The sequence below is a fragment of the Coenobita brevimanus genome, chromosome 56, assembly GCF_032717465.1.
Source record: "Coenobita brevimanus isolate Jiangsu-jjx chromosome 56, ASM3271746v2, whole genome shotgun sequence".
Taxonomy (NCBI): domain Eukaryota; kingdom Metazoa; phylum Arthropoda; class Malacostraca; order Decapoda; family Coenobitidae; genus Coenobita; species Coenobita brevimanus.
This window is the reverse complement of record NC_137009.1, coordinates 11,599,524-11,627,103: the sequence shown is the minus strand read 5'-3', so window position 1 is coordinate 11,627,103 and position 27,580 is coordinate 11,599,524. Positions and strand designations below refer to the sequence as shown.

Here is a 27,580-nt window from a genome sequence, read left to right as displayed (position 1 = left end):
TATTAGTACTTATTTTTTTTTTTTAGCTTACTCTTTTTACCTTCCAAACCATTAGATTCAGCTTAAGAAAACCACTTGATGCTGAAGCCATCGCTGAAGACTATATCACACCCCTCCAGTTCAACAGTTATAACCTAAGCTGAATACAATCGTCCGGTGATGGTAAGACAAAGTGAAAATGACAAGATCGGGTTGATCAAGTGGATGGCTGTTCTGATTCTGATTTTGTCATAGCCAGGCGATTGTACTCAACTTAGGGAAGACCTCCCCCGCCTCCTCTCTGTCTCCTCAATGTATATTAGGTATGTGGTCCATCCATATTCATACCTGAAGGGGATCCAAGTCAGCCAAAACTGTTGCACAATCTTTCAACAGAGTTATCACAAGTGTCATGGTGCGTTTCAGTTTTCTCTTGTATGTAGGCCATGAAGTATTTGTCAGAAATTGGACACCTTTGAAGCTAAAACCACCTAAGACTGATTAGAAAGCTTAAGAAAATGTCACCTGAATGAAAAGGAAAATCAAACAAGCACAAGGAGTAATAAAAGCTTTTCTGTTACTCTATAATTTATTTAATGATTTATTTCATTTGTTTATTTATCTTTAGTTCCCATTGTAGGTAATGACATTATCGCCAACACTTTTCTTGTTTTCAATATCTGAATCTAATCGCCTAAAGAGAGAGAGAGAGAGAGAGAGAGGGACAGATTAAATGCGATAAAAAGTTCATTTTATTCACGGCATTATATATACATTAAATATTTTCACGGCGATGAGGTGTGCGGGGCCAACAGCAGCTCCAGAAACAGTAGCAACAGCCCGCAGCCGTGGCCGATGAAGAACAGGAAGAAAGCTCCCTGCAGGTGATTCAAGGTGAACACAACCTGGACAAGAAGAGAAGGGACACCATGTAAAGAAAAGGAAACACTAAGCAATCAAAATATACACAGTTGTTTTAGGCATCAGTTCACAGCTACACAATACTCCGAGCCACTAGCCTAACAGCAGAGCCATTCATTTCCAGATTTCATCCATGAGACAGGGAAAATTGTTGCAATATTTACGGATACACATGACGTACGTCACCATTCTGAAACATCACGATAATTACCATGCCAAGTAGTGCCGATGTTAGGAGAGGATGTGGATCTAATGCCATCTGAGCTGGCGCAAATGTTTTTAACGAAAAAAAAAAAAATGGTTTTACTCACACATATGTCTGTCAAGAAATTTTCTCAGATGAGTAAAATAGTCTGGAAGTAAGCAGAAAAATATGAAGATAACAGTTTACGGTGCAATGGGATTAATCATTTCTCTCTCTCTCTCTCTCTCTCTCTCTCTCACACACACACATCTAAACCTTACAAGCCTGGTGTCCTTCTCAACGGCTGTGTCCTCCTGCTCCTGTGATGACTTCTGGTCCAGGTATTCCTTCACATAAACATCGTGTAGGTCACGTAGCCACTTGTTGCTTAAGCCACCCTCTACAAACCGCCATATCACTGCGTTGAAATTCTTCAGATAAGGTGCATCCTGAACCAAAAAGCAAAATAACCTGAAGGATGTAAGCCAATGCTAGGGTTCTGTGAGCTTTTACAGAGTTTAAAATGTGTATATCATAAAGTCACCTGGATCAATCATGCACACCTAAAATTTTGAATGATAACTCCAATACCATTTCTTTCTGCCTCACTTCCTTCCAGCTGCTGTCAAAACCACCTCACAGTCTTAACCAACCTCAACTAAGAAACGATCCCGTAACTCTTCTGCCTCCTTCTAAAAAGCATTCACATCAAGCAACCTTTCCTTTTCTCATCTCTCGGCCAACACAGACTCCATCATGCAATGCAATAGTAAGTAATATTAATAAATATAAAAGCATATTAATAGTTTGCAGGTGTTAGACAATAAGGAGGCATAAGAAACAAGAAGGATCACACAATGATTACAACACTCGTGCCCACCAATGTGCCTAAGGGTAAAACATTTGACTTTGCTAGTGACCTTTATCTTTGAATGACTGCTCTCTAAGTCGAATTAATTCATTCTTACCTGATTGTTAATCCTGTAATGAAATTTGACCCAAAGCAGTTCTAAACTAACTGAGTTGACCTTGCCCTGTGACCTTGACATTTGACCTTTCCCTGTGGCCTTGACTCTTTGACAACGTGTTCTCATAATGGAAGCTCTGTTCCTTTGCCTTTCCCCAAAACCTTGCTCAAAGTTTGGTTTAAGTTAACCTTGCCATGTACCCTTGACCTTTGACCTATTGTTCTCAAAACAATAACACAACTCCCCTGATCCTTAACCCTTTCATCTGGTTCGGTCGAAATGAGATCAACATTCTTGTAGTTATTTTCTTCACACTCGGGCAAACTGGTCAAAATGTGATCTTGCCTTTCAACCTTAGTCTTTGACTGGTTCTTATAGAAATTGAATTTTTCACTCTTCCCTTACCCTCAGTACTTCCCCCACGTTTGGACAAAATTTAATTAAAAATGGCTATGCCTCATGCAACTCTGACTTCTCCCTATGACTTTGACCTTTGATCCATTGTCTGACACTGAAAAGTTTCTCCATGTGTTTGTAAATCGGATTAAAACTCTTGGAGTTCTTATGTTCACACACACACACACACACACACACACACACACACACACACACACACACACCTTAGCACCTACACTCGCTTTGGGAGAGTGGATGTTAACCATCCAGGGCACAGGGTTGCTGCACCTTGTATCTAATGAGGAGGGGATACTAAGTGTTCCGCCCTTCGCTTATCTGCTCATAGCTGCGAAACTCATGGGTCCCTACCTTTGAGTTCCCTCCTTATTTACGATTTGGAATTTAACCAGATCTTCACTTCTGGGTGACAGAAGCTGTACAGTAAACAGTTAATGTATTAGAAAAATTGTCTTCATGATACCATATAATTGGTTCTTTACACGACTCAACTGTCAGTGTTAACTTGCAATAACTTCACTGACTGCCTTACCAGTCATGAGCTTGCTTAACATTATCATGTTTTCAGAACTAGGTACCGTTTCACTCCCCATGATCCTTGTCATTTGATGATCGAAATGCAACACGCACCTCTTTATTATTTACACAGTATGTTAGTTCCATACTTACAGTGCTGTAGAGTTTATGTCCTATAACTGTGCGTTTCATCTCAGGTTTCTATGTCTTTTGTTTCAGCAGAGAAACAATTGGACATTAGCTAAAAAAGAATGCTAAATAAGACTCGTATTTCTTCTCCTTTCACTTACTTTTGGCAAATACCACACGAATCCAGTTGGAAAGAACTCCTTCGTGGCCACATATAGATCTGTCTTTCTTCTGGGGTTGCTGTTGTGCATCAACATCTGAATCACGAGGGAGGTGCGATAGCTTATATAAGAGTATGTGCCCTCCACCACCATGCGCATGCTGTTTTCATCGCTGTGGAAATGCATGTCCCTCCAAAGCCTTTGGTACAGTGGGATGTGGGATGTGGAGAAGAGGTGGTGTATTGATCCCTGATTGTAAGAATAGTAGATGAAGTTAGAACTGTGTATAATTATGTTATCTTTATCATATTCACTGTAAGGTGTCAATTAATACACTACTGAATACAGTGGTATGATGGAGACAAGAATAAATGATAACAAGACGGTGCAGGGGAGATGCTGTTGTTACTGTAGCCCAAGACTATAGGCTAAAGCTGCCCCTCTCCTTCTTTCCGCCTTCCGTCTTTATTCATACCAAGTCAACAATTCACTAAAAGATGAAACTCCCCAAAATGGTTTGATAGCAATTGTGCCAGAGCAACGGTCAAAAAGTCATTAGCTTATAACAATTACTTAAAAAACATCTGAATCACTCTGTCAAGTTGAAATTGCTACAAACCATGCAAAAGCTGTAATAAATCTCGCTAAATCAAACTTTCTTCCAAACCAAGCATCAAAACTACTTAACAGTCCTATTGACAATAGAATATTCTGGTCAACTCTCAATTCCTTCAATAATAACTTTAACAAGTCATCACCCATTCGCCTACTAAAATCTTCAGATGGTAGCATTACAAAATATGACCCGCGTGGTAAAGTGATGTCCCTGCCAATATATTTGCCAGAAATTCTACCGTTGAGGAAGTCAGCCAGAATATCCTCGTACTAGAGCTTGACTCTGCCGAAATTGTTCCACTTAAAATACAAACTAGATACATAAAATCCATCCTAGACAATTTACCAACCAACAAAGCTCCAGGCCCAGATGGAATTCCTCCTGTTTTGAAAAAGTGCTCCCCAGAACTTGCTTCTGTTCTATCTAAATCATTCAGACTATGCATATGTATTTCTTCATTCCTAATTCATGGAAAGAAGATAATATCCCCCCAATTCCAAAGAAAGGAAGTTCCTCTGACCTCTCTGATTACAGACCAATAGCTATCACATCATCTCTTGGTAAAATATTTGAAACTGTTATCACACAGTTAAACACCTTGAATTCAACAACTTAATTAGTGACAGAGAATATGGTTTTTGCCATGAAAGATCCACCATTACATACTCAATCTCCTGACTCACACCATCCATCAATCAAGTTGACCATCATGGAGAAACTCATGCAGTAGCTCTTGATGTTTCTAAAGCTTTTGGCACAGTGTGGCACCATTCCCTGCTATCCAAATTCCCTTGCAATGGACTAACGTCTTCTGTTCCTCTGCTTTCCTTATACCTCAGCAACAGAAATATAAGAGTAAATGTTGATGATGTATATTCCAATTTCCACTCAGTTAACGCCGGTGTGCCACAAGGATCAGTTCTGGTGCCAACCCTATTCCTAGTTCATATTAATGATCTCTTATCTGTCACCCTCAATCCCATCCATTCATATGCAGATGACTCAACACTTCACAGTTCATTCACACTCTAACACCCATTTATATACAAAGTTTCATATCTCTAACTCTCAACTCAGTGAAGCCATCTCCGTAAACCAAGACTTATCTAAGACCAATGAATGGGGACAAAACCTTGTTTCATTTGATGCCAGTAAAGCCAAAAATATAGAATTTACTAATAGACAGATATTGCCAGATTCGTATATTACCCTCAGTGCTACTAATATTCCCGTCTCCAAAACTATTGAAATTCTCGGTGTTTCACTTAACGGTGCCCTCAGCTGGACCTCTCATATCAGATCATTTGTTGAAACTGTCCCAAAGAAACTTGGATTAAGGTACCGAGTTCGGAACTTCTTCACTGACGAGCAGTTAGCTAAAATTTATAAAAGTCATGTGCGCTCTAAGCTAGAATATTGCTCACCCTTGTGGAATGGATGTGGAGAGGTTGCACAAAAACAACTAGACAAAATTCAGAACAAAGCTGTTGGAATTATTTATATTCCTGCTATATAAATAAACTACCTTCTCTACAAGTAAAGAGGATTGTTGCCTCCTTGCATTTTTTTACAAGATACTTTTACGGCAAATGCTCAGACGAAGTTGCATCCATTGTGCCACATCTCCATTCCTTCCCTTGTGCTACACGGGCATCTGGTAGCACTCATGACTGGAATGTCACACTGTGACGTATAATACACCACAAAGTTATATTCATATTGTACCTGGCATTTCACCTACACACGTGGTTTCCTTTCCGCATGGTCCCTCGTGGTTTTTCCCCACTTTGTTCACTTATTTCACATGGTTACTCGTGCCGCGACCAATAGTATTCAATTTCTTATTCCTCCCCATCTGTACTAGTGCTGCTACCAATAATATTAAATTTTCCATCCCTCCTCACCTGTACTAGTGCTGCTGCCAATAATATTCAATTTCCCATCCTTCCTCACCTGTACTACTGCCGCTACCAATAACATTCGATCTTTTATTCCTACTCGCTGGTAGGGGTGCCTAAACCAATCAAATTTACCTATTCAGACGACCTAGGCGTACCTGTGCTCTGCCTACTCATTAAGAGGTTTAAAACCGAGCGGGCGACCTAGCCTGTGCCCCCTTTTTTCCCTCTCAACTTCACCTGGCTAACTACCTGCCCACTCTCCATCTCGCCTGATAAATCTGGCCACGCAGTACGACTTTACATATACAATACACGTAAACACATCAGCTCAGCACTCCTGCTTCTCACTAAGTTCATTGCTCATATTTTAGTCTGTAACTATCTATCTACACAATTGATCTAGACATGCTGTAAATGTAATTACCTTGTACTATTTGAAGTCATGTAATAACTCTGTATTGTTCTAAGTCAATAATCACTGCCCTGTCTATTTCTTTCCATCACATGTGTGTTTATCTATCCTTACCATTTGCCTTGGTGTAGCCCTAGTACAATATACCCATAACTAAAACACTACAATGGTGAATTCCTGGAGTGTTTAAAGAACATGGATACCTTAACACACATCCGTCTATCACTTCCTACATTCACGTATGATATTAACATGTGGTTTACACAAGTTGATGCCGCGTGACCTGAAGATACTAGTGATGACGACAAATTCAGAGCAGTTGTCCACAGTCTCCCAACTCAAGCATCTGCCTTTGTGCAGGACGTACTACTGAAACCACCTACAGAGCACAAATATAAAACCCTGAAGGAGAGTCTGCTGCAGGGCCTGGGCAAATTAAAGCAGGCACTTTTAATGGAGCTGGATGTAATTTGCTCCCAACAGCAGCGCCCCTCGGCCCTCCTTGCCCACATTCAAGCCACTCTCACGGCAGCTTAGGCCTCCTTATCAGATGACCTCCTATGACACCGACTCCTCCAGCTCATGCCACCACACTTCCGCCTCCACCTAGCATCCCTGGGCCCTGGCACATCCTTGCTGAGTTCACTGAGAGGACGGGCACTCTATATGAAACTCAACAGCATTATGCTACCCATCCAGTAAGTGCACACACTTCTTTTCCTCCTGTCATAGCCCCCAGTGCTACCCCTGGTGAAACACTGGTGTCAGTGAATAGTGTCGTTAACATGAATGGTTCCATGTCAGTTGTGTACCTTATTAACAAAATTTAACAAATAGAATAGTCAAACTGGAAAGCAAAATAGTGGCTTTACCACTCAGACCCCCAGTGTTGCAAATCATTCCCCAGCCCCTCCGTGTTCCAACAGATCCCCCAGAGAACCGCGGTCGTAATGCTAATCCCCAAACTGCAAGGGACGATTTCGTGTTGTGTACCTATCACAAACGCTTTGGCATGGAAGCTATGCGATGTGCACCACCCTGCATATTCACGGGAAACGCATATGGCGGGAAACAATCCCAGTAGTGTCTCCCGCCATTCACACCAAATGCCCCATCATTATCAGCACACCCAAAGTCATGCCACGTTCCACTGGCTCTAGGGAATTGCTATTGGTTAAAGATGCCATCTCCGGCACAAAATACCTTATTGACACTGGAGCCACATTCAGTATAGTTCCTCCTAGCTCTAACCACAAAACGGCTCAGCAGCCCACATTTGACCTGACAGCAGCAAATGGCACCCCCATAGCCACATACGGCACGGAATCCCGTAACGTGGCACTCGCCCAATCAGTGTCATTTATTTGGCCGTTCCTCGTTGCAGACATTAATCAACCCATTATCGGCGTCGACTTCTTGGAGGCACATGACTTGCTAATGGATACCAGAGGACAGAATCTATATCACAGACCCTCAAACTCGTCCATCCAAGTAACCTGGTGTGTTGGTAATCTGCCACTCATTACACACCTTCATCAAGAGTCCTCATATGATTCCATACTACGCCAGTTTCCCCTCTTGACCTCTCGGACTCCCAACCACGGCTGCACAGACCATGGTGTAGAGCATTGCATCATCCCTTCCGGGATGCCCTGTTTCACCCGTCCCAGACGTCTTCCCCCAGAACATCATCAGGCAGTGTAGAAGGAGTTTCAGACAATGATCGATGAGGGCACCATTCGGCCTTCATCAAGCTGTTGGGCATCCCCTCTACACATGGTTCCTAAGGCACAGCAAGGTGAGTGGAGAGCATATGGGGACTACAGGGCACTGAATGCAATGACAGTTCCTGATAGATACCCCATTCCCCATATCCAGGATTTCCACCACATACTGCATGGCCGTTGAGTATTTTCCAAGATTGACCTAGTCAGGGCGTTCCACCAAATCCCTGTGGTGGAGAAGGACATCCCCAAGACTGTGGTAACCAACCCCTTTGGCCTTTTTGAATAAACAAAGATGAATTTCGGCCTCAGAAATGCCGCACAAACGTTTCAGAGATTAATGGACCAGGTTGTCAGGGGGCTAAATTTCATCATGGTGTACATCGATGACATCCTCATCACTTCTGATTCCCATGAGCAGCACAAAACACATCTCCAAATGCTGTTCCAATGCCTGCAGGACTATGGGCTGTGTGTGCACCCGGCGAAGTGCATCCTCGGTGCAGACGAATTGGATTTCGTGGGCCACAGGGTATCAACCACAGGTATCACGCCCCTCCAGCAGAAGGTGGACGCCATTAAGGACTTTCCACGTCCGGCTACACCACACAGGCTCAGGGAGTTCTTGGGGATGGTCAGGTATTATCATAGGTTTCTTAGAAACACCGCACCCACACTAGCCCCCCTTAATGATCTGAAGGAGATGAAAAATACATCCTCCAAACCTCTTGAGTGGATCGCACAATCAGACCATGCCTTCACCACCCTCAAAAACCACATCACCACCGCACCCTGCCTAGCATACCCATCACCATAAGCCCCCATGACATGCACCACAGATACCTCTGCCAAAGCAGTGGATGCAGTCCTACAACAACAAATCACATGTACATGTACAAACGTGCCTGTCGCATTCTTCAACCAGCGCCTTAACCCTGCCCAGTGCAAATACAGTGCCTTCGACAGGGAGTTGCTGGCTATATATGAGGCAGTCAGACATTTCAGGCACCTTCTGGAAGGTAGCGAATTCACCATCCTCACAGACCATAAACCCCTTATTTATGCCATGGCTCAGAAAGGGGAAGACTGGTCTCCTCAGGTGGCAAGACAGCTAGCCTTCATATCAGAGTTTTCCACTAACATCCAGCATATCAGTGGGGACCTGAAAACAGCTGTGGATGCCTTGACACCCTGTCCCAGGGAGTTTCAGCTGTTGGCCCTAGACACTCCCCGCTTGACCATGTAGCCTTGGCCTGGGAGCAGAAGGACAATCAGGAACTCCAAGCATTGCTGCAGTCCGCGACCTCACTGCAACTGTAACAGTTCGATATCACCGGCACACCCTGGAAACTCTGGTGTGACATATCCTGCGGTACAGCACAGCCCTATATTCCCCAATGATTCCGAAGGCAAGTCTTTAGTCATTACTATGAGATGGTGCACTCAGGCATCCATGGTACGCACAGCTTACTTAGCCGGCTAGTAGTATGGCCAAGTATGAGGCATGACACCACTAACTGGGTCCGAGCGTGCATGGCTTGTCAAGCAGCAAAGGTGTATCGCCACACCAGGACACCACTTCAACCGCTGCCCACACCAACTCAACGCTTCCACACGGTCCACATTGACATCCCCGGCCACCTGCCTGAATCTAGGGGTAACCACTATATCTTAACGTGCATTGATAGAGCGACAAGGTGGGTCGAGGCATTGCCCATGGTGGATGTTACGGCTGACCGTGTGGCATATCACTTCCTGGCATTCTGGGTCACTCGTTTTTGTGCCCCACAGGTGATCATCACAGGCCAAGGCCCTCAGTTTGAATCTTGGGCCTGGCAAGACCTACTGGACTTCCTGGGTGCTAAATGCCACAGAACTTCAGCATATCACCCTCAAGCAAACGGGATGATTCAGCACTGCCACCGTCGCCTGAAGGAAGCACTGAGGGCACTTCCCCACCCAGTGCATTGAGTGGCCGTGCTGCCAGTCATCCTCCTAAACTTGAGGGTTACGGAGAAGGAGGACATTGGTAATTCCCCGGCGGAGCTAATGTATGGGGAAGACTTGAGGCTGCCGGGGCAGTTTGCCCTGCAACCAGGCACGCCAGCCCTGGTTTTCCTCCCAGAGCTGCAGCAGGCAATGCAGGCACTAAAACCAATCCCTCCTCGTTCTTGCCAGCACCATACGCCGTTCTTCCCCCAGTCCCTACTAGACGCCGAACAGGTCTTCATGAGGAGGGGTCAGTGCACTACACCACTCCAAACCCCATACAAAGGCCCATACCCTGTGATCACAAACTCAAACGAAACAGTCACAATATACAAACACAGGAAATCATCCACAATCTCTTCAGAGTCAAACCGGCCACACCACAAACCCACTCACAGCCAACACTGCACACATCATCTCCCAACCTTGCCAGACCACCACTCACACACACACACTTCCCATCCCCTTTGTCAGTTCGTACCCTCCACTCCCTTTCATCCCCACACACCGACTCAGTCATCATACAGTACAGCAAACCACTACCACTGATGCAAACACTCCCTCACAACCACCCACACTACCATCCACAAACCCTACCTCAAGCACTCACCTTACAACCACCAACCCACCCTCTCCGTCAACCTCACATGATCATACCTCTCACCTTACTCCCCCAGTCCCCACACCTCACCCAGTTCTTACACCTAATCCACCCTCTTCGTCAACCTCAGGTGATCCTACCTCCCACCTTACTCCAGCTCCCACTGCTTACCCAGTTCTTACCCCTAATACACCCTCTCCGTCAACCTCAGGCGATCCTATCCCACACTCTTTCCCCCCCAGTCCCCACCCCTCCCCCAGTCAATAACCCTCATCCCTCAACACCCATCATTCCCGTAACCCCTCCACCACTCACCACAACCCTACAAACTACCACATTTACCTACACACAATCAGGCTGTCTCATCTAACCACCACAATTTTACACTCCATCATAATCTGATACCAAAAACTGAAGACACTCCATGTCGTCACACACCTATGTTTCATTCGTATTGTACAATTTTTTTTTTTGTCTTCTCCTTCCTACAATGACTCAATTGTAAAGGCGGGCATAACTCTCTCATTCATTTGAGCATAATGGCTAAGCACCAGTCAAATTCTCCTACAGAAAGTTATGCCCAGGTACTATTTCTTAGTTTACAGGCATGTGCCCCATTTAATACCTTACTTCATCACAAATAACCATGCAAGGGACTTATCATTAGGAATTCTCCTGTCTATCACAACTGCTATTTGTGATTACTGCATTCAGATCACTTTCAAATGTTCACTCACTTTGAAAACTGTATATATATTTTGTACCTCGTGCCCTAATAATAATTTTTTGTTTGTTTGCCATAAAATGGAGGGAGGGAGCGGGGGAGTGCTGTGGCGTATATTACACCACAAAGTTATATTCATATTGTACCTCGCATTTCACCTACACACGTGGTTTCCTTCCTGGTGGTCCCTCGTGGTTTTTCCCCACTTTGTTCTCTTATTTAGCATGGTTACTCGTGCTGCTACCAATAGTATTCAATTTCTCATTCCTCCTCATCTGTACTAGTGCTGCTACCAATAACATTCAATTTCCCATCCCTCCTCACCTGTACTAGTGCCTCTACCAATAATATTTGATCTCTCATTCCTACTCACCAGTAGGGGTGCCTAAACCAATCAAATTCGCCTATTCAGATGACCTAGGCATACCTGTGCTCCACCTACCTCATTAACCCGAGGCATCCCATCGACGTATGGGTATGTCGTAACGTTTTGTCACAGCTAGTCCCGTCGACGTACTGGTACATCATGCAATTGCAAGGTTCATAATTTGCACTATTCTCAATTTTCACGTGTGATTCTTGGTACATATACACGGGACACCTTCCTCTATTCCTCTACAAGATGCCAGGCAGGGACAATGCATTACACTGCATAACTCCCCCCCCCCGCATGCCATTGTCTCGGCAATTCACCTGTTACCAGTGACCTGGCCAATAAAGACATTCAGGGCCAGAGTGATTCCCCAATCGATGACAATGTGCAGGACAAAGTTTACATAGCATTAGAGGAAGAAACAGTCAGAAATGATAATCAGGTAATGTTGTCAAAAAAGGTCAGGTATGTTGATGAGTTAGTGAGTGAAACAATGCTTATAGTGCCTATATTACTGTTTAAAAACCAATATACTCTCGTACTACATATAAATTCGTACCAAATAAATAAATAAATACCATTTATTAATGGTGTGAAATAGTTAGCCTCCCATAGAACTCGTTTTCTTTGGAGCCTACCTGATAGAAAACCCAGTAAGGTAAGGAGGTACTGCTACCTGTATCGAGTATTTTAAACCTCAGGTGAGCGATTTCTCTATGAATTATCGATGTTTCTCGCCAAAAGCGGAGGTTTTAGCATAAAAATTTTTTCTTCCAAAATAGTTCAGGACTGGGTGGTATCAGAGGTGCGAAATCGGTCGGGACGTGACGGGTTAAGGGGTTTAAAACTGAGTGGGCTACCTATCCCGCGCCCCTTTTTCTCCCTCTCAACTTCACCTGGCTAACTCCCTGCCCGCTCTCCATCTCTCCTGGTAAATCTGGACATGCGGTATGACTTTACATATACAATAAACGTAAACACATCAGCTCAGCACTCCCGCTCCTCACTAAATTCATTGCTCATATTTTAGTCTGTAACTATCTATCTAAACAATTGATCTACACATGCTGTAAATGTAATTACCTTGTACTAATTGAAGTCATGTAATAACACTGTATTGCTCTAAGTCAATAATCACTACCCTGTCTGTTTCTTTCCATCACATGTGTGTTTATCCTTACCATTTGCCTTGGTGTAGCCCTAGTACAATATACCCATAACTAAACACTACAACATTGCCATATTGCTGAACTTCTGCCTATCTGTGTTCTTTTATTCCCCGAACTGCATCTCTCTGGAACTCGTTTCCCAGGAGTTGTTTCCCCTCAAACTTCAACCTACAGCTGTTCAAGTCCAACTATTACAGATTTTTTATGAATGGAGGACGCCAGTAATCTGGTGTATGGATTATTATTTTTTCTTTCATTTGTTTTTCTTTCTTCTGTTCTGTTATCTAAAAAAAAAAAAATAGGATTTGTGTTGCCTTGAGATAATTAAGAAAGCAAATGTGTTTGTTTTACTGTCCAGTTACTTTTTGAGTACTCTGTACTCTCTCTCTCTCTCTCTCTCTCTCTCACACACACACACACACACACACACACACACATATTGCACTGAGATCCCGGCCTTCGATGAAACTGGAGATGAGTTACTTTCTCTCCTGTGTTTTTGTTGCTTGGCAATGCTGACTATCTAAAAAATCACGTTTGTGCCAAATTACATTAACTGAATGCCTGCTTGTAGGATATTATAATTACTGAAATAGGATAAAATAATAAACCATTTCAAGCCCTGGTCCGTTTGGTGAATACCTACCTTAATGTCAATCACACCATACTTCAGGTTGGACCCAAGGAGCTGCTGGAGTGTGTCTAGCGGTGGGGGAATGAAGGGCACTGCTAAATTGCTGGTGAGGGAGGTCTTGTAGTGGGTCGTCACCAAGAAGGCGTACAGGAACCAGAACCCGAGAAACACCTGGGGATAGATGGCAGCTGCTACACTTCTTTCAGTGTGATGCTATTACTAGTCTTCATTACCTTTCATTTTTTTTTTTTGTATTTATTTTCTTGCACTTTTACATGCCACCAAATCAGTGTATAAAAATGAAATTAGATGAGGACCGTCCTGAGTGAATATCGCGACATCACGAGTTTTTAAATGAAAAACATAATATAATGGTAGTGTTATATAAATCTGCGAGACTCGGCACTGGTGTTTGTAAAGGAGCGATTTCACCGGGGCAACACCGGCAACATGTAGCAAGCAACTTGCCTGGTTTTCAACATGTATGTTGAATGCGGCATTCAACCATGAGACATGTTGACTGTGACAAGTCAACACTGTTGTTTCATGTAGCATGCTACATGCCAATGTTTATGTTGAATACCACAAAACCATTTCCACCGGTTCAACAAAAACTGAGCCAGTTGTCAACACGATGTAACAGACAGAGACAGATATGTAGATAGACAGAGCTTAACAAAAAATCATACAAGCAGATACCGTGTATAACACAAAGACACACACACACACACACACACACACACACACACACACACACACTTCCGAATAACTTATAAAAAGGTGTGAATGTATAGAAAGACGAGTGCTTTATGCCCGCCGTCAAGAAGGCACGAATGCAAAAATTTTCTGGTACCTTAGCTTAACAAGAGACAGGATAGAGAGAATAATGTAACAGATGAAAGATTTTCTAGTGTTGGCACAGTATTAGGACTGGCGGAGAGAGAGAGAGAGAGAGAGAGAGAGAGAGAGAGGGGGGGGAATGGAGAGAAGAGAAGTAGGGAAGTGAGAGGAGAAGCGACAAGATAAAAGGAGAGAGAGAGAGAGAGTGTTCTTGGCTAATCCCCACAATGCATCTAGTTTAGCCTGGTTATTCCTGTATTGTTCCAAGCGTATATCCCATAGAACAAGTTTTCTATATTCTTCTATAAATTCTTCGTTTTTTTCTTGAGGCCAATTCATCTTGTTGCTTTCAACATTGAATCCTTCCCGCGACTGGTGGGAAGGCCGGCAACACTAGGCAACAGGCTAGATCTTGTCGCATGCGTCACGTTCTACGGGCAACTTGTTGCCACCTGTTGCATGCCACCCAGTCATATGCTACATGTTGCCTTGTGTTGAACTGGTTGGAACACACTTGTACTATGCGACAATGTAGTATGCCACATGTTGCCGAAATGTTGCCTCGGTGGAGACGCGCATTAATACCCTTGCTACGACTGATGCAACTGTAATAGATTATGCAATCAAATATCAGCATAGTATTTCCAAACTGTCACAAATGTTAGTTTTAATGAAGCATTAGCGAAACAGTGTCTAATCTATTTTTTAAATTTAAAAATCGATTACACTGATAAGCACATTAGCACCCGGGTGTGGCCCCAATTTCTGAAGTGACATTTGAGATTATACTGGGCCTTTGATGTGTGTTCTTACCTAGTTGTTCTTACCTAATTGTATCTTTACAGGAATGAGTCAAGCTCGTACTGTTCGGTGTATTAAACCATTTTTATCATATCCTTAAATTCATGAATAGTTTTGACACACTATTTCACTCGGTAGTGTATTTCACTAATCAATTGCCCTATTTGGGAAACTGAATTTCCTTACGTCTTTATCATCTCTCTTTTTTTGTAGTTTTTTGCAGTGTCCTCTTGTTGATGCTTCCCCATTTGTTTTATATTCATGTATGTCTACTTTCTCTTTCCCTGAGATGCACTTACATACCATAATCATGTCTCCTCTTTTCCTTCTCTCCTGCAGTGTTGGTAGATTATGTTTTTCAAGTCTTTCTTCGTAGCTTAGATCCCTTAAGCATACTACCCATCTTATGGCTGCCCTTTGTACTTTTTCAGTCTTATCAATGTGTTTTTTGAGATGAAGATTCCAGATTACTGATGCATACTCCAGGATTGGTCTGATGAATGATGTTATTATCTTTCTCAGCATGTCTTCATTTATGTATGTGAATGTTATTCTCAAATTAGCAAGCAGTGTATCAATGTTACATACTTTCTCACTGATGTGGTAAGCAGGAGATATTCTGTTATTGATAATCACTCCCTGGTCCTTTTCCCTTTCTGATGTGTGTAGGGTTGAACTTCCTAAATTATAATCCTAATCTGATCTTTTCCCACTTTTACCAAACTTAATTACATGACACTTGTCCACATTAAATTCCGTTTGCAATTTATTGCTCCATTTATGATGTTATTTAATTCTTCTTGTAGCTCTCTGCAAGAATCTGTTAGTAGTTTTTCTTTGTATTTTTGCATCATCAGCAAACATATTTAGAGAGCTTCCATTTCCAGTGTTACTGTCTGTCATTTATATACACTAAAAACATAATTGGTGCCAGCACTGAGGCCGGTGGAACTCAGCTCATCACTTCCCTCCATGATGAGTAATTTCCTTTAGTACTGTTCTCATTTCCCCTTTTCTGAGAAAATCTTGCATCCAACAGTACAGTTTGCCTTGGATATCTGCTTGATGGTACAGTTTCCATAAAAGTCTTTGGTGCAGTACTCTTTCAAATGCTGTCTTGAAAGCTAAATACATACTGTCCAGTCATCCTTCTCTCTTCTGTAATGTTTCTGTAACTCAATCATAGTAAATAGATTAGTAGCACGTGATTTTCCCTTTCTAAAACCGAACTGCCTTTCTGTTATCATATTGTGTTCTCCTAGATGGTTTATCCATACTTTTCTTATCAGCTTTTATAGTATCTTACAACACTGGTCAGTGATACTAGTCGGTAGCTGAGTGGATTCTGTCTATTCTCTTTCTTGAATAGGAGAATAATGTTTGCTTTCTTCCAAATACCAGGTAGTTTGCCTTGACGTAAGGATTCCTTGAATATTAAATATAATGGTCTGCTTAACTCTTCTGGACATCCATGTAACACCCAACCTGAAACTTCGTCAGGACCATATCCTTTTCCTTTGTCTAATTTACTTAATCCTTCCTGTACTTCTTTCTCAGATATTAGTATATTTTGTAATATGTGTGGGCATGCATTTTCCATATCATCACTTTCAAAATTATTTTCTTCTGTAAAAACTGATTGGAAATTTTTTAGTGCTTCACAAATATCTTTCTCTTGTGTATGGATGATCCCCTCGTCCGTAACGGACTGTATTTCGTCTTTAAATTTGGTTTTGCTTCGGATGTAACTTTATAATAGCTTAGGTTGATCACTACTTTTATTTATGTCTTCCTCAAACTGTCTTTGAGCTTCCCTTGTTATCCTTGTACAGTATAATCATTTTACGCCTGTTTATAGTTCTTACATACCCTCTCACTATTGTGTCTTCCGTATCTATTAAACAGCAAATCTCTTTTTTTCTCTTGATTTTTTACATTCTGTACTAAACCATTTATTTTCATTTCTGTTCTTTGTGCTGAGAATTTTGGACTCCTATTTCATACAAATCACAGAATTTTCAATATAAAGTGTTTAAATCTTGTGCTTTAAGCTCCTTTTCCCAATCTATTTCTATGAAATACTTCTTCAGGTCATGGCAGTTGCTCTTTTTGTAGTTAGACTCTTTTTATAACTCTCATCACTGTTAACTATGTCATATGCAATCTCGAAGTTGTAATTTCATACTGCATGGTCGCTTTTCCCGAATGGAGAGTGATACAGTATATTGTCAGTTTCATTTTCTTGCCTAGTAAATATAAGATCTAGTACTCATGGATCATTAAGTCCTCTTTTTCTGGTGTTTTCCTTTACATGCTGTGTTAGCAAAACTGCACAAGATTCAGGAGCTTTTGATCCCAACAGCTTTCATGGCTTCTTCTATCTAAAGTATTCCAGTTTATTTGTATTGAAATCCCCAGTTAATATAATTTTTATATTCCTCTTCCATTCTATGTAGCAATGTTCTTAAACTCTGAATTGTGCTTTCTGCCAGGTCTTCATATTTGCCTCTTTCCCAAGTGTTTGTTTAGGGTGGCATGTATAATTTTGCCACATTTATTTTCCCTTCAGATGTATTAATCTCAAATGCAATCAGTTCTACTTGTGAGGGTATATCAAGTTCTGTTTCTTTGACGTGTAGATTTTTTTTTGTTAACATTATATTTCCTCCTTCTTTTCTTAAATTTTTGTCACTTCTCCATGTATTTTTATTCCTCTAAAATTAGGGTATTTTTGATATCTTTGGGGTTATTTTTGTTTCAGTTAGGCAAATAATATGTGGTTTCATTTCTTTGGTATAGTCTTTCATCTCTAATAATTTAGACACCATTTCATCTACATTTGAGTACATCAACTTAATCATCTTGTATACATACTTGCCATAGCTTGAGTCTACTACCTTCCTTCTCTTTATTCCCTGTTGGTTATAAACCACTTTCGTACCCGCAATCCAATTACTTTGGAAAAAAAAATTACTGTTGTCTTCCTCTGATCTTTCCTCTTTCTTTGTTTTTGCTTCCTCCCTCTTCTCCTTTGGTATTCCGAATTTCTCTTTAGTTAGGCATTTTTTTAATCCATATTGTTTTAGATTCCTCTTTTCCATGAGTTTGTTTGCATCTTTTAGTATTTCCTCCACAGTGTTCACACCCTGGAAGGTTACTTGCAAATGCCTTGACTTATTTCTCTCATATTTTCCTAGCCTTCTGTGTTCCTCTGTGTCTTTATCACAGATTCCCTCTGATGTTTGGTTCAATATGTTCCTTATATTTGCCATCTTCTTTTTGTCTCTCGAAGTTTTCTTACTTCATCTATACCAGTGATTACTATAGATTTGCTGATATCTGCTGAATCTTTGACCAGATTTTTGTTGTTGTTGTTGTTTTTTTTAATGATTTCTTACACTTCCTTTCTAATGTATTTTCTACGACTTTTGTTTCTAATTCTTTCCTTACTTTCACCATTTCAGCATACATAGTTTCTACCTCATCTTTGCAACTTCTCATTCTGTCGTTCACCTGGGTTATCTTCTCTTCAGTATCACCGTTTTGGTCTATCAGACTGCTTGCTTGCCTAATTTTCTCCATATCATTTCTGAACTACTCCATAGTATTCTCATGGTTGACAACTGTACTTGCCATTTCACTAGTCTTCCTTCTAAGTGAACCTACCTTAACTTACAGCTCATCTATTGTTACGTCCTTTTTGTTTAGTTCCTTTACTACTTTTTCATTTTATTCCTTCTGCACACGTAATTGCTTTTTAATTTCATCTATTTCACTTTTAAAAGTTTTCTCCAGTTTATTCACTTTCTCTGCTAATTTGTTGTATGTTTCCATATCAACCAGTTTTGGGTAGAAATCATCGTCCTGTTTTCTACCTTCATTCCTTTTCTTAACTCCTTCCATGTTCACTTTACTAAAGATGGTGCTCATCTTGTGGTAATTTTTACCTACAAGTTTGCATCTCCCTGCTACCTGCCTGGATACAGATGACACCCGGCTGATGATGCGTTGTATCTGCGGATTCTTGCACAAATTGGATGTATTCTATTATTTGGACAACACCTTTGCTTTAACTTGCCTAACAGAATTAGAACATCATTTGGTTTAACCTAGTGCAGAGCTTGACTCATACAAAGATACTACTGTATTTAGGTGTGGCCAGTTGTGGCCAAGGGTGGCCAGCACGGAGCAAGGTGACGTGACATGCTACCTCTTCTGGTACCTGTGTGTGTGTGTGTGTGTGTGTGTGTATTATTACATCCTAAGTAATGGCAAATGCAAAATAAAAGCACTGAATAATGAAAACGTAGTGAGACTTATCCTCACCCTTCCCGCCGACAGCCAGAGGTAGTCATAGAGGGACTGGCTGAGGAAGGAAGCCACGATGTTCATGAAGGCCTGGGAATCCAGGAGGCGGGGGGAGATGGTGGCTTGAATGTGGCAGACGACATGGTACAGCAGAACCCCACAACACACAGACACCACCACACACACCCACACCTTCACTGAAAGGGAAGTGTTAAGAGAAGCTGGTGTATATAACTTAACCAAAAATAACAATAGAGTGACAAACTTTAAACTGAACAATCACACAAAACAACCACATCCACCCATGCCTTGACTGTAAGGAATGTGTAATAGGATGTACTATGTAAATGATGAAGACTATGGTGGTCTGAATGCAGCAGAAAACTGATAGAGCAGAACCCCATTGCAGATTGACACTGTCCCACACACTCATACGTTCATTCCAATACTAGTTTGATAAGTTAATATGCAATAAAGAACTGATATACAAAGATAAATTGCTGTAAAAATCTCTTCATCCCTTGTACATTCCCTCACATTCACACATCCACTGCACTTCAAGTACATCGAGTTAATCTGCAGTACAGGAAGTAACTGAAATTACTTCATGTAAAGGTACTAATATAATGTGGCACAGGAAGATTTTCTGGGACATATTCTGTTTGTACAGGAAATAATAAAATGCAACTTAGCGGCCACTATGGATATTTGTTGCGCTGACTTTATCTCTGCGAGGAATATCTTTGCGACTTGTTTTGTATGCACAACCACCAGACCATTCTTCTTCAAACATCTGCTTATTAAATCCATCCATCTTCGTCTTGATCTTTCATGGTACTCATGCGTGAGAGATCAAGACAAAGATGGCTGGATAGGATTTGTGAGTGTGTGACCAAAAGATAAGGAGCAGGCTGAAAGTTTTGTGGCCATGTACCATCACCACTGGAACCAGGGTGGTGAATCACCCTTAATTTGGGGGGAACGGAAAATAGTGGCCTACCCTCAGGCTCCTACACCTCGATGAAGGGCAATATTATTATGAACTTGGCTATTATTGTCTGTATGGCACATTTTAACTCATGCTGAAAATGTATACATTCATCAATATTGACACTGTATACAACTGATTCATATTTTTGATGGTGTTTGATTATTTTTATTTATTTATTTTTTTTTTGTCAACTGCAGCTACTTGACTCATGTAGGAATATTGTGATTCACTTTGGAATCGCCAACTTCGGTTCACTTTAATCTTATGATGGAAATTTTTAACTTTGACTCACCTTGGAATATAAATTTCCCACTCTGATTCACGCTGGAATTTCCTTCAGGGATTTCAAGTGGGTGTTTCCTACACAGGCTTAACATTGCAAGTTCTACACTGACTTACGCTAGCACTTCCTACACTGATTTGTGTTGGGATTGCATTCAAGAACTTAACCCGTCACGTCCCGAGCTATTTTGCACCTCCGACACCCCCCAATCCCGAGGTATATTCGAAATATTTTTTTTTTGGCTAAAACCTTTGCTTTTGGTGAGAAACATCGAAAATTCATAGAGAAATCGCTCACCTGAGGTTTAAAATACTTGATCCAGGTAGCAGTACCTCCTTACCTTACTGGGTTTTCTAACAGGCTGGCACCAAAGAAAACGAGTTCTATGGGAGGGTAACTATTTCACACCACTCATAAACGGTATTTATTTACTTGGTACGAATTTATATGTAGTACGAGAATATATTGGTTTTCAAACTGTAATGTAGGCATTATAAGCATTGTTTCACTCACCAACTCATCACCATACCTGACCTTTTTTTGCCACATTACCTGACCATCATTTCTGACTGTTTCTTCTTCTAATGCTATGTAAACTTTGTCCTCCACATTGTCATCGATTGGGGAATCACTTTGGCCCTGAATGTCTTTATTGGCCAGGTCACTGGTAACAGGTGAATTGCCGAGACAATGGCGTGCAGGAGGGGAGGAGGTTATGCAGTGTAAGGCATTGTCCCTGCTTGGCATCTTGTAGAGGAATAGAGGAAGGTGTCCCACGTATACGTACGAAAAATCATGCGTGAATATTGAAAATTGTGCAAATTATGAACCTTGCAATTGCGCAACATACCAGTACGTCATTGGGACTGGCAAATGCAAAATGTTGCAACGTATCCATACGTCGATGGGAAGGGGCGGGTTAAATATCGTACACTGCATTAACGTTAAATTTTCCTACAATGACTTATGTTGGAAATCTGACACTGACGTAGATTGGAATTTCATGTATTGAGTTACACTAGAAAATCTTACACTGATGTGCTGGATAATTCCTCCTGTGACTTACACAAGAATTACCTATCTTGACGTATTCTGTCATTGGGTTGAAATGGCCTAGTCTGACTCACTTTGGAAACACTGATTTTGTCTCATGTTGAGGTTGAGCTACTTACTCTGACTCACTTGACTGACAAGGAGAGCACCAAAGTTCTTTAAGGCTTGCTGCTGAGTTTTAAGGATGGAGGGGGACAGAGGATGAATTAGCTGGCGAGGCAGTGAATTCCAGAAGAAATACGAGTCGTGGCACAACTCACCATATTCGTTATGTTGGACCATCCTACTTTAACTCACGTTGGAAAGGAGTGATGAGCTTCTGCCAGGGCGCACTCAGGGGACTCTTGGCCGTGATGAAGCTGAGGGCATCCATGATGTACATCTTGGTAGGATCCAGTGAATTGGCTCGCTCCTGGGTTAGGGCCAAGGCTAAGGAGAAGTTTGCTCGCCCGAACTGAACGTCACCCATTATTCCAGTCCAGTGGCCCTGGGAATGGACGAGACAGGTAGAGAACGATGGGACCTATAAATTTTCTTTATTTTTAACTTGGCTCAAACTGCCATATTGTTCAGCTCTGCTGTTGGGCCCTGCTGCGGATGTCACTGATTGCACTGTGCAGTTGACCCTTGTGCAGTGTGGAGCAGTGAGGATCTGTCCCTTTTTCCCTTGGAGCTAAGATGCAAATGAATGTATTTGAGTGGATGAGTAAATTGGGAGTGTGTCGTCCTTTCTCAGCTACCTCTATTTCCTTGGGGGAAGCAGCCTAGGTATATATATATATGATAGAGTTACAGAAACATTACAGAAAAGAGAGGGATGAATGGACAGTATCTGTTTAGATTTCAAGAAAGCATCTGACAGAATACTGCACCAAAGACTTTTATGAAAACTGTACCATCAAGGAGGTATCCAAGGCAACCTGTACTGTTGGATGCAGGATTTTCTCAGAAAAAGGGAAATGAGAACAGTATTACGGGGAAATTACTCAATACGGAGGGAAGTGACCAGCTGAGTTCCACAGGACTCAGTGCTGGCACCAATTATGTTTTTAGTATATATAAATGATACAGGCAGTAACACTGGAAATGGAAGCTATCAAAATATGTTTGCAGATGATGCAAAAATACAAAGGAAAATTATTAACAGATTCTTGCAAAGAGCTGCAAGAGGAATTAAATAAGCTTCATGAATGGAGCAATAATTGGCAAATGGAATTTAATGTGGACAAGTGTCATGTAATTAAACTTGGTGGAAGTGAAAAAAAGACCAGATTAGGATTATAAGTTAGGAAGTTCAGCCCTACACATATCATAAAGGGAAAAGGACCTGGGAGTGATTATCAGTAATAGACTATCTCCTGCTGACCTCATCAGTGAGAAGGTACGTAACATGTATACACTGCTTGCTAGTATGAGAATAGCATTCACATACAGTATATAAATGAAGACATGCTGAGAAAGACAATAACATCATTCATTGGACCAACCCTGGAGTATGCATCAGTAGTCTGGAATCCTCATCTCAAGAAACACATTGTGGGAAACATTTTCCCCCAGAGCAGTTACGCTCTTTACTTTTTAAAATAGTCGTCCCTGGTTAGAGAGCAGAGAAAAACCTGAGATCGTTAATACCTATTCAAGCGTTTTTTATAACCCAGAAATTACGTTCTCTTTAATGATTCTTATTATTAATAAATTAAATGCTACTGCGTCTAACCCTCGTGGACAACTATATTTTAAACACATATAATTACTTGGAAAGTTCTACTGACCTAAACTGCGTCTGCACATTAGATGACGTGTCCTGAGGATGAAAAGGCCCTCAGATAAAAAGCAGATGTAGGTTTAACATATTACATAGATAAAGGGAATATCTGGTTTGGCTTTAGTTTAATTAAAACTAAGAGTAATTAGTTAGATTTGCCCTGTATATATAATGATGTAATCTAACTGTATTTAGTATTTTAATTAATTAATAGTTGGCACCTCTACAATTCTTTGTGGAATTAGAGTCTTGCCACGTTAGTGACTCTGCTCCTAAAAGTCGTTGAATTAGCACGCTGTAAATGCGCACCTCAAGGACGCTTGACAGCCCAAGCAACTGACCTAAACACCAGGCTCGTCATCATCTGCTGTCCGACTCTTTCTAGCAAAGTAACCTTTACGAATTGGTCAATTCTATGGGGAATTAGCTAGGAGATAGGAGATAGGAGAAAAATAAGTGGGTGAGTTGGAGTATCTGTTACAGCTAATCCTCCTAAGAGACATGTGAATTTACTTAAGGACAAATTTTTGGTGCCGAGAGAGGATACCGACTTGTAATAAAATTTCTGACAGATAAGATCGAAAAAGTACAAAGGGCAGCTACAAGATGGGTAACAAGCTTAAGGGATCTAAGCTACGAAGAAAGACTAGAAAAACTGAATCTACCAACACTACAGGAGTGAAGTAGAAAAGGAGACATGATTATGATATACAGTATAAATGCATCTCGGGAAAATAGAAAATAGACATAAATGAATATATAACCTATGGGGAAGCATAAGCAAGAGGATACTGCAAAAAACTACATAAAACGAAAGGCGATAAAGATGTAAGGAAATTGTTTCCCAAATAGGGCAATTGATCAGTGGAATGCACTACCGAAAGAAATTGTGTGCCAAAACTATTCAAATATTTAAGGATATGATAAAAATGGTTTAATACTTGGGACAGTATGAGCTTGACTCGTACAATTAGGCAGGGTAAGAACACACACACACACACACACAAGGTTACCCGACAAAAACGGTGGTACGATACCTAACGCATTTCGAAATGTTGTCCTCTTCCTCAAAGGTGAAATGAATACAGAAATGTTTTGTGCTAACTAGTTACCAAAATACCTTCTAAACTGCCATCCTATCTTCGCATGGTGCAATGTATGGTACCGTACATTTAGGCTTGCGAATTTTCAACGATTCTAAAATGCCCACTCACCTCAGTATGTATGATTATTTTCATGCACAGACGCATAATCCAGTAAGAAGTGGCCACAATCGAGTCGCCTCCCAGTCATCTTGAATTCCTTATCTCTCAGCCCTCTCTTCAATCCCCTCCCCCCTGCATTTTCTGTACATGGCTAAACCATCTCAAGGTACTTTTAATATTTTCCAACACATCCACATCTACACCACAGTGCTCCACCAATTCCTCATTTGTTTTTCTGTCTCGGCGTATATCTCCACGTCCTGCTTTAAGATAACTAATTTCCACTCCTGTCACTTTTGACTTATGTTCTTTCATACGATAATCAGTTATTCTGACACTACAACGTGGGATGAAAGATAACTTGTCCATGTGAGCTGCCCTTGTTTTGCCAATATTTTTCTTAATATATGCATCACTGAACATGACTACATGCTGTGTGTGACATAACGCCTTCTTCAAAACCTACATACTGTATACACAAATGGCCCTTCATGTGGGAGAGGAAATGTAAAAGTACTGAAGAGTAAAACAAAAGCTATAAAATTATTATATATAAATCAGCCAATATTTCTACTTTTTTTTTGTCATTAGGCCACCATAATAATACAGCAAGTCAACATTAAAAGTGCAGACAACAGTTTACCCTACTGGTGAAGCGATGCTGATCCAAATGTGGTAAAAATGTTGGAATATTAAAGTTAACAGAAATGGAGTCCTTTAAACATTGAAATTTAATGAGAACAAAGTTTTCACGTTAAAACAGTAATCGGAAAAAGATTAATGAAAAAGAATCATGGGCAGAGAGAGAGAGAGAGAGAGAGAGAGAGAGAGAGACTTCCCAATACTCACGTCGTTTTTGAGAACACCCCATAAACCATCAGCAGGCATGACGATGTCGTAGGTGAAATTCAGTTTATATGCAATTGCATCGAGAGTGTTGATGTCAATGGATGGTTTAGGAATCACCACCCTGGATCCTTCAACAACCTCATAGTCCACAAGTGGTCTGTATTGCAAAGCAGAGACTATTAGTTTGGTTCTGTGGAAATTAGCCGTCTGATCTGGGAATATGTCATTGCTGTTTGCAAGGCCCGTGGCACTAGACCATTTGTTTACATTGAAAACTTTCGGGGAGCCTGAAGGGTGCCAGAGCTGGCGGATTAAGACACGCCAGTAGGTACTGTTTTGATTCGTATGTGGGATGATGGCTGCCATGTTTTGTTCCTTCCCCAGGCGTTGATCCAGGAGGAAGTGTTCAGCCCCAGTGGTGTTTTTGGCTTGGACGAGGAAGTATTGTGTTAGCTTGTTGGAGGAAGCGTCTGTTAATAAAAGCAGCAGTTGGGAGTCGGGTGGTTCTGGCATCACGTACGTTATGCAGGAATACGGAATCACTCTTGCTGTATATTTCTTTATGTATTTCAGTGTTTCATGATTTTGGTGAGAAACTTTCCAAGTGAGGATAATTTTCACATCTGTTTCTTCCTGGTCCATAACTATGTTTTCCACTGAATATTTTGCATATGGGCTGACTTGTTGGGAAAGTCGTGTATTTTCTGGAGATGTGTTTGTTCCACTATTTGACAAAGAGTTTGTTTTATTACCTTCTTCAGGCAATATCACAGCTCTGAGACACTTTGGGGTGTACTGTTCAGCAAGAAGGTTCATTACAGTTGATGCCTGGATGGCTTCCATGTTTCCAAATGTATCCACCTCCGCAGCCACAGTAGCTGAGAGATGTTGCTTCCCTGCTGATAATTCGACGATAAGAAGACTAATCGTTACTGCAACTGCCAAATGAGTCGGTGATCTCATGACAGTATGAAAGCTGAAAAGTGCAGAAAATTTTAGTTATACAGTGGTAAGGAACGTAAAAGTTAGGTATGCCATGCACTAACCTCTGTCTGATCTGATTGTAAGACCTTACAGTAAATGAAATAATATATCTTACTGTTCTTAGTAAAATTTTATTGTCATACTTTTGTCAGGATCAGTAAAAAAAAAAAAATCATTTTCTTTACTGACATGTTTCTTAGCCACCTTGTCTTAGAAAAATAACTTTAAATCCCTAGTGAGGGGAGTTATGTGCACCACATTTTTAATAGTTGAGCTTCAGGGTTGTATGTTGTTTGTTCACTACACCAAATTGAAATGTTATATGGCAAGATTTGATTACTAATAAAATGTTTATACATCCACTAGGCATGATGCTACTGTCACTCATGATTCATGAATACCGGTAGTGAATACAAAATTTAAATAAAGAATTTTAAGTTAAATGGCCATTATAATGCAGTATAGTGCCACAGAGGGTGACCTAACACGCCCAGAAGGAGCCCACAGAGGAGCACTGACAATGCGCCGGAACTCAGGGCAACAACAACATAAGTCCACCCGGGTCGCGTACCCCTATGATAGGAAGCTCGCTCACCGCCACCATAGCAGGAATACAAGACTACCTTCCGGGCGAGCCATCCCCATCCAGCATCGGGGTGGAGTGTTACTCCAGCTCCAGTCAGCACCCCTGAGACGGCTGGTAGCCGCTCAACCCACCTACAGGAGACGGCCTGCAGCCACTCTGGAGGAAAACAGGAGAAGGCCTGTAGCCGCTCCCGCCTTCATCAGGAGACAGCCTGGAGCCACTCTGAAGGTGCCCCTAACGAGACGGCCTGTAGCCACTCCCACCTTCATCAGGAGACAGCCTGTAGCCGCTCTGAAGGTGCCCCTCGAGAGACAGCCTGTAACCATTCAACCCTCCTGCAGGGGACGGCCTGTAGCCACTGCAGAGGGAATCAGGAGACGGCATGTAGCTGCTCCTGCCTTCGTCAGGAGACAGCCGGTAGCCGCTCTGAAGGTACCTCTGAGTCAGCCTATAGCTGCTCCTCTCCCCAGGCCACTGCCAGTAGCCAGGCCTTAGCAACA

General features: G+C 41.6%; 1 protein-coding gene across 1 annotated transcript; it reads right to left on the bottom strand.

Annotated features, from left to right (window-relative positions):
- Positions 1-764: 764 nt before the first annotated feature.
- LOC145401641 (glutamate receptor ionotropic, delta-2-like) lies at positions 765-26,353 on the bottom strand. The gene is made up of 8 exons (XM_080273834.1): positions 26,263-26,353; positions 25,511-25,797; positions 21,989-22,178; positions 19,383-19,561; positions 13,428-13,586; positions 3,273-3,521; positions 1,366-1,533; positions 765-884 (listed from the first exon to the last, which is right to left on the bottom strand). Exons 1-8 carry the CDS (start codon positions 26,351-26,353, stop codon positions 765-767), a joined length of 1,443 nt encoding a protein of 480 aa, XP_080129960.1.
- Between the last annotated feature and the right edge of the window lie 1,227 nt (positions 26,354-27,580).